This window comes from Cryptotermes secundus, unplaced genomic scaffold (assembly GCF_002891405.2).
Source record: "Cryptotermes secundus unplaced genomic scaffold, Csec_1.0 scaffold846, whole genome shotgun sequence".
Taxonomy (NCBI): Eukaryota; Metazoa; Arthropoda; class Insecta; order Blattodea; family Kalotermitidae; genus Cryptotermes; species Cryptotermes secundus.
The window spans coordinates 18981-30208 of record NW_019739228.1 but is presented as its reverse complement, the minus strand read 5'-3'; the positions used below and the strand labels follow the sequence as shown (position 1 = coordinate 30208).

The 11228-nt window shown below is 36.4% G+C and overlaps 1 protein-coding gene across 1 annotated transcript in view; it reads right to left on the bottom strand.

Moving 5' to 3' along the window:
* LOC111871781 (ribosome biogenesis protein BMS1 homolog) overlaps window positions 1–10769 on the bottom strand; it is a 38574-nt gene extending 27805 nt beyond the window's left edge. The window contains exons 1-5 of the mRNA XM_023865104.2: window positions 10474–10769; window positions 4732–4852; window positions 2573–2763; window positions 1633–1781; window positions 970–1225 (exon numbers count right to left, since the gene is read on the bottom strand). Of these exons, the coding sequence (XP_023720872.1) occupies window positions 970–1225; window positions 1633–1781; window positions 2573–2763; window positions 4732–4852; window positions 10474–10537 (781 nt within the window). The 5' untranslated portion in view covers window positions 10538–10769. The remainder of the gene's footprint in view (window positions 1–969; window positions 1226–1632; window positions 1782–2572; window positions 2764–4731; window positions 4853–10473) is intronic.
* Between the last annotated feature and the right edge of the window lie 459 nt (window positions 10770–11228).

The window sequence follows — 11228 nt, the reverse complement described above, 5'->3', positions numbered from 1 at the left end:
TCTTCTGTGCTGCGCCTCAGGACAAGGTTTATGGTCCCTTTTTCTTTGAAGGAAACACTGTTACAGGACAAACCTATCTCGATATGCTCCAAAACTGGCTCTTCACTTCACTGCAAGCAGATTCGCATGACTTCATTTTCCAACAAGATGGAGGACCGCCCCACTGGTACCTGATGGTCTNGTGCCCCAGCAATTGATTGGCCAGAAGGGGGCCAAAGACCGTGCTCTTTGCTCTTTGTGCTTGTCCTGCGAGATCCCCAGACCTCACCGTGTGTGATTTCTTCTTGTGGGGATATGTAAAAGATCACGTTTATGTTCCACCGCTACCCACTAACCTCGATGACCTTAAACATCGAATAACAACAGTGATTAACTCAGTGCATCGTGATATGCTGATACACGCCTGGGAGGAATTCTCTTATCGCATGGATGTTGCCCGTGCTGCAGGTGGTGGCCACACTGAACATTTGTAAGACAGGAAATAAAAGTTGATTGTGAGTAAAATACTTGTGACTTGGCTGGAGTTTTGTATTACTTTCCTTTAATAAAATATTGCATAATAAAATCGTTCATTCTTTTTGAATAACCCTGTACTATTAAAGAATGAAAGACTGTAATACTGTGTATCAACCTACCTGGCCTCTGCATGTCTCAACAGTACTGAAGCAGTCAATTTTTAAGATCTAGCCTGTGAAGCAGCGTTAACTAACTCCAATGGCAACTGGTGATGAAACTAACAGATCACAAAGGGGATTTATAGCTTAATATGGAATACAACTATGACAGTGATGCAGCATTCCTAATATTCACAAATTCTTTTGTTGTAGGACAGAGGTAAGAGAAAGGGTAACAAATAGCTACATCTAATCTGGATGACTTCACACCCAAGACCTTCAATCATGGAAGTCAATGCCTTACTCCTTCAAATATATCTCCCCTGAAAAAATATGGTGAAAAGACCAGACATACCTACAATGTAGGGATGTGTTGTTCTCCAAACAAGAGGTCTGAACTTCATGATGGAGATAAACCTGCCCAAATTCTTAACTTCATTACGAAGATATTCTCCATGCAGCAGCCCTGAGAGATAGAATAGCTTGGCTCCTGCATACACCTCAGTCCAGAAGCGGTGCTTCAGTGTTTTCTTGGTTTTCTTCAGCTGTTTGTTGTTTTTCAGCATGTCCAAGTGAGTCAACACTCCCATTACTCTTGGCATTCCATGAACCTGAAAAAGACCACAAAAGATACAAACAGAATCAGTTGGTATGTTTATACATTTCTAGACATGTCTGCATCACCACACCACATCATATTACATGTGCCTGTCTTCAACAATTCAATTATTTTCACTAACATAGGGTCAAGTTGCCCAAATATAAATGTATTGAAAAGGTTCTACAGTATCAGGATAGTGTATAACCTGTGCATCACGGAAGGGCCTCCTCTGTAATATGAACAAATGCTGGCTTAATTCACTGATCATGAATGGCATTATCATATGTTTGTATAAAATACTACAAGACCACAAAATTCAAAAGAAAATGCCTACAGAATGGAATAATTATTTACTCACAGTGGCATCTGTTAGGTCCTGCATGCAGGGTAACAACTGTATTGTTCCATCAGCTTTACCTGACAAATGTTGAGGAATTCAAAGATTTCCATTTCAAAACCAAATGAAGCATCAACCAAAAGCAGAACCAGGTCTGCAATTTTTGCAATATCAATCATGCTGTTTATGTCATTGCAGCACTCCATTAGTGTTATGCGCCTCTTCTTGCCTGGAAGTCACATACATAACAATATGATGAAATAAATGAAGAATTTTTACACTACAAGTTTCTGTTATAGTAAATAATGTCAAGCAATACTACAAAACTTAGATACAAAAATTCCCTGTGTCTATGTTCTAAACCATTAAAGTGTTTACGGAGAGTTGAGGTAAAGCTATGTGAATTCTTAATCCCAGGACTATCTGGATACTTCATCCCTGACAAAGACCCTGGTACCCCTCAAGCTGGAGACTGGGTGTGACCTGATGCCAGTACAGAAAATCCTTTCCCTCACCAGGAAACAAATCCCAGTTATGCAGTCTGAGCTGAATATTATTTGACAAAGCCATCTTGGCTTGAATGAGCCCAGTCAAGTGCTAAGTCAGAGATGAAACCCTTCAAGAAAACAGTTGTTATAATGTGACAGCTGGTTGGGCCTTCCATGAAGTGCAATTTACTAGTTTCATATATTCTTTGCAATGATGTGTATCAAACGCAATCCCTGGAAATGTAACTTACGTTTATATTAAGTATAACATTTGTACTATTTTTTAGCATTGTGAAGAATTTAATTTTTGGCTCTATACAGTATATTGTTGATTACCTTATTTGTGCCTGTAATATAAGAACAACAAAGAGGAATACACGATCACAGAAAATCAACTTGAATAACAGATACACTCCAAAAATGGAGTACACTCTTCCTCTCAATCTTCTGTGATACAGTCACAAACATTATTCACTGAAATTTACATATACCTCTGGTGAAATGCAATCATTTGATAAACTTAAGAACTAACCTGAAACAAGAGTAATTGGTCCTTTTAAGCTTGTCATTGGTTGTCTGGTGAAAGTCTTGATCAAACATTGGATAAGAGTTGTTTTACCAACTTTTGGAGGTCCAACCACTGCAACAATAACAGGCGGTGGCTCCACTGGCGTCCGATCAACTAACGGAATATGCTGCTTCTTGGTTTCAATATCCTGCTTCCTGGATGAAAATTTGTACTGTTAACCTAGTATTCCTGTTCATTATATAAAGTTCAATGCATACATGAAAGCAGGAAGTTTAAATATGAAACTGGGTAATATTACATTTTAGCACTCTGCTGTGATGTGATAAATTAATAGTACTATTTCAGTTCTTTGTTTTTGCAAGTTTTTTCTTTAAGTTCAGAGGCACTGTGGTTTATATTCACACTGTCACTAAGAATGAAATTATAATATTATTTTAAACTTAACAATTAAAATTAAGTTCAGTTTTACTCCTCCATAACATATCAGTTTGTCAAATTAGACGCTGTCTTACTTTCAACGAGTATACTGTATTAAACACTACAGACTACAGGAATTTGCAACGGAAAAAAAAGTGACTCATGATTAGACCCACTGGTAACTTTGTTGAAGATAGTGCTCTTGAATCTTTGGGTTCTATCAACCCACTGAGTACTAATAATAAGCTTACATACTGGGCACTATGAAAGACAAAAGAGCTATAATGTAACCCTGGTCCCACGTTTGGCTACACAAGAAGGGATCAGCTCCATGAGTGAGTGAGTGAGGGTTCCACCTTTTCCAGTCTTATCTGGCCCTTAAATATAACTATCAGGTTAGGCTGCACTCAAGACTTCAGAACAGCGGCATGAAAGCTTACAGGGGATTTGATTTATATCTCCATGCATTCTTCATCTCGGTACTAGATGGAAATGGGTGGTCAGATTCACACCCCAGCCACTTTACTTGGGGAAAGAGCCCTGGGTATCCACTTATAAGAGCCTTGGTGGGTTCCAGAGCTGGACTGCATGCTGTGAAGAATGGAAAAATATTTTGCCCCTACTAGGAATTAAAACATGATTTCTTGATCATCAGCCCATAGCCAAGCCATCTCAAATACAGTAAACACCCATGAAGCTGTATCGTGAAACAGATGGGTTAAAATATATTTTAAGAGTGTTATTCTGGAGAATGTGAAATGTTTTAAATATTTGGGTAGCTTGTTATCAGATGATGGAAGGTGTACGTGTGAAATTAAATCCAGGATTGCCATGGCAAAAGCTGCATTTAGCAAGAAGAAGAATCTTTTTACCAGCAAATTTGACTTAAATTTGAGGAAGAAACTAGTGAAATGCTACATTTGGAGCATAGCTCTGTATGGGGCTGAAACATGGACACTTAGGGCAGTAGATCAGAAACATCTGGAAAGTTTCGAAATGTGGTGTTGGAGAAGGATGGAGNTCGCATTAAGTGAAGGAATTGTTTTGGAAGAGACTGTGGACCTGTCGTCTGACAGATTACTGATGATGATGATGATGATGATGATGATGATGATTCTGCATTGTTTCGGGATCTCTCTGTTCCATAATATTACTGTAATAATTTTATATAATTCAGAACTATTTTTTTATTCTTCTATTGAACTCTCCATTGATTATCCCATCTGAATTTGTTCACATCTCAAGTAACTAAAATTTGTCCACCTCAGTAACATCTTTAACACACCAGAGGCCAACTGAGCCAATACCACGGGTGATGCTAATATCAAATACAGAACTTCCAGTTGGGTGGTTGCACAATACTGTCACAGAGCTTGAGATAGCCCAACAAGAATCCCCATAAATGATGGTAATGGGGCTTCAGTGAGGATGTGACATGCCCAGCAAGCAGAAAGTGGTTATAAATGATTCCAAAATAACAAAGAGCCATAGAAGAAATGAACACAACGTAGTTAACTTATGAATATGGAGAACTGGTGGAATGATGACTGGCATGGGAAAACTGAAATAAATGGTAAAACCTTCCCCAGAATCTCTTGGTCCACCACAATTCCACATAGACTGCTCTGCTGTTGGACCAAATTTTCCGTGGCAAGAAGCTTCCTCAATATGATGCTAAACACTCACCCACAGCTGGTTCTTTTGAGTTTTTTAAATTACGTAACGATTGTAGAACAAAAATTTACCTCCTGAATCTGCGTTCAGCTCGTACTGCTGAGTTGAAAGTGAAAGCTTTTGGATTTTTTTGTCTATCTGTTAACTCCTGGACATGCACACTTTTGGCCTTCTTCTTCTCAGCTTTGCGACCTGCAAAAGCAAAATCCTCCAAGTGTGGTGCATTGATTCATACTTCATTGCGTTATTTAGTATCTAATTATGTGGGAAGATAATCATGAATGATGAGTGGGTAAGGATTTAGAAAGAGGCAGTTATAATCTATTTCAAGGTACCACCGGCATTGAGATGAGGCTGGAAAAAAAAAAAAGATGAGGAACTCTAACAGATATTTTATTTGTATTATATATATAAAGCACTTCAGTGTGTTTCCACTCCTTGCCAGTTGCAACAGGAATGTCAAATATGCCTTTTCAGTAACCGTCAACAAGTCAGAGGGACAGACTTCTGACAGAATTGTGGTAGTTGTTTTATTGGGAGCTTTGTGTAATCACCGTGTTAGCCATCCTTCTGCACCCTCGTAGTTGATAGGGTGCCGCTGCGTGGTGTGTGAACCAGACTGAGGTGCTTGGGGTAGAAAGGGGATGATGTTCAGGGTTGAGCAATGAGATTATCTCCTCATGGATTAACGGGCCTTGCTTCAATGGACGGGGTTTTCTTGGTGAAGAAGTCTCTGGATCACAACTTGATATTAATGATACACTTCTTTATTAACAGCACTACACGGTTACAAACAGCAGTCACTTGCAGTTACAGTTGCACTTCTGTCACTCACTGTACAATACTTTAAGATTCATAACACTATGTTACAGTATGGTGGATGAGGTACGTCACTCACTGGCTGCCCAACTGATCGGCCATGGTCCTAATGCTCTGCTCCGATTTACCGAGTGTTTATCTGTTACTTATCCATTACTTGTCTGTCTCTGCCATCCCGGATCAATCCTTAAATACAGTGGGATTATGTGACATCTAGAAGCTTCTGTTTCCAGATCATTCTTGAAGCATCTTCTACTGTTTCATACTTCGAGAACATTCTGGAAGTTTCTTTTATCAGACTGGCAGTGGGATGGGTAACCATTCGCATACCACACCGGCTATTATAGAACTTTCGAGTAGGCTTTTATCAGTATATTGCTCATCATGAACTCTTAGAACAGTTAATACAAGACTAGGCATAAGTTACATTTAGTATAAAATTGGTACTAAGTAACAAATATAAATTTCTGAAATTTATGTCGGTAGGTAATGACTGGTTACAGAATCTACCCATACCTTCTGAGACTGAAGTCACAGGCATTGCTCCCTCATGAGTTCAATCACTGCCATCACTAAGTGTTGTATTTAAGATGAATGGCATTGTTAATGGTGTTTAAAATGAAGTATATTAATAAATAAACTGATATTTAATTAATAACCTTGAATATCTGCTACAATGGTATATGTTACATCTGGTGTAGCTAGTACAACATTATATTCTTAAAAAATAAGATGTATATTATATACTTATTTATATTTATAATATATGTATATACCATGTTCTACACTTCTGACTTAATCCTATAAAGGATCTTGGGAATGAAAAATTCTAATTCTAAATCTGATTCTAAAACAACACAGTGAGGACAGCTAGTTAGGGCTATTGAATATCTTGACTGAGGTAGGATAGGAACAAGGTACCTCAAGAATTCAAGTCTAAGAACATTCTACTATAACAACATGCTTTATTACTGGGGCATAAATATATTTAAATAAGTCAGACTTCTTAATACTTTATCCATTCCCATAATATGTACTTCCTTATCATTTTGTAAAGGAATTTTATTTTCTCCACTTATGACCAATTTTGACCTCCCCAGCTGGCATCTCAACGATAGAATATGGTGACCATATGACCATGAACTAGAATAGGTCCCATTTCTGTCACAGATCATTTCTTCTTAGATAAGAATGTCTTCAATAAATTTCAAACCCATTCTGCAATAAATGGGTTTTCAGACCATGATGGGCAAATCTTAGTACTCAAAAATTTACAGGTGACAAGGAAAAGGGACCATGTAAGAGCATTTAGGGATATCAATGATGAGAACATAGCATATTTCCAACGGGCATTACAAAACGAAAACTGGGAAGCAGTTTATGATCAAGAGAACGTTAATATGAAATTTAATAAATTTCATAATACCTTCTTTACAATTTTAGAAAATAGCTTCTCCCTGGTGTACAAAAAGAAAGACACCAACAAATGGATAACCAATGGTATATGAACATCTTGTAATCATAAAAGAGCTTTATACAATTTAGTTAAAAAATCAAAGGATAAAAGATTTGAATCATACTATAAAAAGTACTGCATGACATTAACGAACATAATAAGAGCTATGAAACTGTACTACCAAAAACTCAGAAAACAAAATACAATTAACCTGGAAGATTATTAATAAAGAAACTGGGAAAAGGAGGGGCCCAGATAATATAACCGAATTGAAAGTGGGGAATAGCAAAGTAACTAATACTAAGGAAGTAGTAGAAGCATCCAATAAATACTTTATAACTGTAGCTGAGAATCTGGACACGAAAAGTGCCAATAAAAATGAAGCTATTAAATTCTTAGACACTTTGAAATTTGATAAATTCCCTGAACTGAAGCTAATACCTACAACGGAGGTGGAAATAAAGAGCATATTTATGTTGCAAAAATCAAAAGATTCTACAGGATATGATGACATTTCTAGTAAGATATTGAAATATTGTATAACTGAGATAAGTAAACCATTGTCTCACATATTTAATGCATCTTTTGAGCATGGAATATATCCTGATAGAATGAAATTTGCCTTATTAAGACCTATATACAAAACAAGTGAGAAGGCAATTATGGCAAACTATAGACCAATATCATTGCTAATAAGTTTTTCTACGATTTTTGAAAGAGTGGTGTACAATAGGATAAAGCAACACATACATACAAACAATTTAATATCTTTTGCACAGTTTGGATTTAGAGAAAACAGTAACACAAAAATGGCAATATATACATTAACTAATCATATTTCAGAAACGTTGGAAAGATGCAATCATTCATTAGGATTTTTTTGTGATCTGACAAAAGCATCTGACTGTGTGAGTCATGATATTCTTTCGAATAAATTAGCAACATACGGCAATGGTGGTAAAATAAAATATGGCTGAAGTCCTATCTGGAAAATAGAAGACAAAGAGTTGAACTTTATAATAATCAGAATGGAAAATGCTGTTCAGACTGGGGAACTGTCAAATATGGAGTACCACAGGGCTCGATTTTGGGTCCTTTGTTGTTTCTTTTATATATTAATGACCTGCCGTCAGCATTAAGTACTGACAACAAGTCACTGTTGTATGCTGATGATGCAAGTATATTAGTGTCGGGTATTAATATCGATGAAATTCAAGAAAGGTCTAAACTTATGTTAAATTCCTTAAGTCAGTGGTTTAAATACAATGGCTTATCCCTATACTTGAGGAAAAGTAAAGTGTTAAAATTTGAAACAATCAATCATGACAATATGCCTGTACATTTGAAGTTTAACGATGAATTATTACAAGAGGAAATTCATATTATATTTTTGGGCATTGAAATTGGTAAGTTCTTGAATTGGAAAACACAGGTTGAATCACTGTTACCCAGATTGGGAAAGGCATGTTATGCAATACGAATTATGAAAACATACAGTAATGTTACAACACTTTAAATGATATATCATGCATACTTTCATTCACTCATGAGATATGGAATAGTTTTTTGGGGTAATTCGTCAGAGGCCAAGAAGATCTTTCTCTTACAAAAGAAGACTATTAGAATAATAATGGGGATGAAACAGAGAGAGTCATGTAGGCCAGCATTTATAAAGTTAAATATATTAACACTGGTCTCTCAATATATTTTATCTTTGATGACTTTTATGATAAATAACTTGGAGTATTTTACTTCTAATTATTAAATTTATGAGAGACCGACAAGACACGAAAGAAATTTACATGTCCTACCATCACATCTCGCAATGAGCCAGAAAGGGGTCCATTGCATGAGTACAAAAATATTTAACAGTCTGCCTGATTATTTAACTGATTTAGTACATGATAAAAAACAGTTTATAAAAGAAATAAGGGATGTCCTAATACATAATCCATCATATACTGTTGATGAATTTTTGGTCTTCTGTCAGGATCAACAGCTAAGGAATAGAAGGGGAGTGCATGCTGACTGATGGATGTCCCACAGTAGGCATCAATATAGACATTAAGTGTAAATATAATCTGTATTTTATGTATTTATTTAGATGCACAGTGTTTGCATTTATGTTTGTTTGTTATTGTGATATGGCATGTTGGAATTGTAAAGATGTATTGCTGTTTGTAAAGCTTGTGACATGTTTCACATTCAATGCAGATTGCACTTATGAATATCTTGAAACGCAGATGTATGTAACTTGAACCTCTTTACTATGAACTAACACAAACTTAATTACCACCTAATACCTCACAAATTACATGCTTTATTTATGCTTACTAGATCAAAAGAAAATGTAACATAAATTACATTATAGAATATGAAATGACATGAATTGAAGTAAGATATCAGACAGCAGTACAGAAGTCACATTTCTGACATGGCCTCTGAGATGTATGTCATAAATAGCAGGGCAGTGGTTGCAGTTGCATTGCGGGGAGTGACACATTGTAACAAGGGTCCAGTTATAACCCATACACCCTCCAACTCTCATTTCAAATTATGGACTCAATGAAATCCACCGTATAATCTGCTGGGAATGGCCGGGTCCGAAAACATGAAGAGTACTACACTGGAATTAAATTTTTAATAATCTTCCATTCACCATTAAAACTACCTAAGCCAGTATTAAAAGATTATTTCTTATTATGTTTATCTAACTCTGTAGAAGAATTTACTTTCATTGAAAATTCTTCAGTAATGTAAATACTTATGAATATAATATTTTTTTACACAATTATCAATGTAATATATAATATTACAAAAAGCCTGTACATTTTTTGTTGGCCATTTAATGACGTTTTAATGATGCTATATGCAACAATTATGAATTCATATTTGAGTCAAGAGCATACATGTTCTGCAGCCTTGCTTTTGTCCTATGTAGGATCAATGGAATGTAAAAAATCACAATTCCAACCTAATCTGGCTGAACCTAATTTAGATTTATCACAAAAATATAAAAATAAGTCCACAATGAGAAAAAACATATACATTTTAACTTTGCTAGTACAACTACAAATACCTGTTGATAAACTGTATGACTGTCGAAAACTTCTGTGGAAGAGGCACAAGTAACTGGCAACCATATTGTGAAGACATAACTCAACTGCGTTTTTCAAACAGATCAGTACAACTACAGTATGTCATTCTGATGTTCATCGCAAATGAGATTGCACACAGCCCACAAAATAGAGATACTTGATGTCATTTTATCTTTTCACAGATATTTGTTTTGGTAGATGTTTGTTTCCACGGGGAAGTGTATAAAGTTAATTACAATTTACAACACTAAGCCGCTGTCATTTAACGTCAGTTTATACAAACAAAAATCATTTTCCCACCCATAAATATAACAATGGGTTGCAGAGAAAAGGTAAAGCAAAACTAAACCAAATTTAAATATGTAGCACTAGCATTTCATGCCCAGAAAGACAAAACGATAAGTTTACATATGGAATTAATGTAATGTATGGCCAGATACCTGAATGTCGGTCTCTGTGGGATTTCTTTTTCTGCAGCACATCGTCTTCTGCCATTTCTGGCATATTTTAGCAGCAGTTACCCGGTTTAATACATAACCTCATCAAAAACACAAAACTGCTTATAACATTGGTTGTCTTTTATTTCTCCATTGTCTCTTATTTCTCAGTAAGTTTATTAAGTTAACATCCTGCGAAAGTAGTGATTCTACCGAGTTGAAGAATATTTAAAACGTACAATCAGTGCACAGCATATGACTACACGTGACATTCACAACTTTCACAACCTCAAACTACTCCCCCCCCCCTCTTCCTCCATTACATTCACGGATAAGTAACTTCTTTGAACAGAATTCCCCTGTTGCTTCCCTCCAGGGACCACAACCAACTTCTAACCACTAATTTATGGATGACCTACAAACTGCGAATACCTGGATAAGTTTTGAATTTATCTTTACATGCTCCTTTGCATATCCAGAGAAGTATCAAAATATCAAAAGGAGTACCATAGTAATAGCACAGCACAAAGTCTGCACAGCAATCCATTTTGACCGTTCTTGTCAAGGTAACATTCTCACCGCTGCTCAAGAAGTCCCCACCCGCAATGGCACGTGAAGATACCTGCATTCCACAGCGACGGCCCGGGTTCGGTCAAGTGGGATTTGTGGTGGACAAAGTGGCGCTGGGGTGGGTTTTCTCCGAGCACTTCGGTTTCCCCTGCCAATCTTCATTCCACCAAATTCCCCATCACAATCAC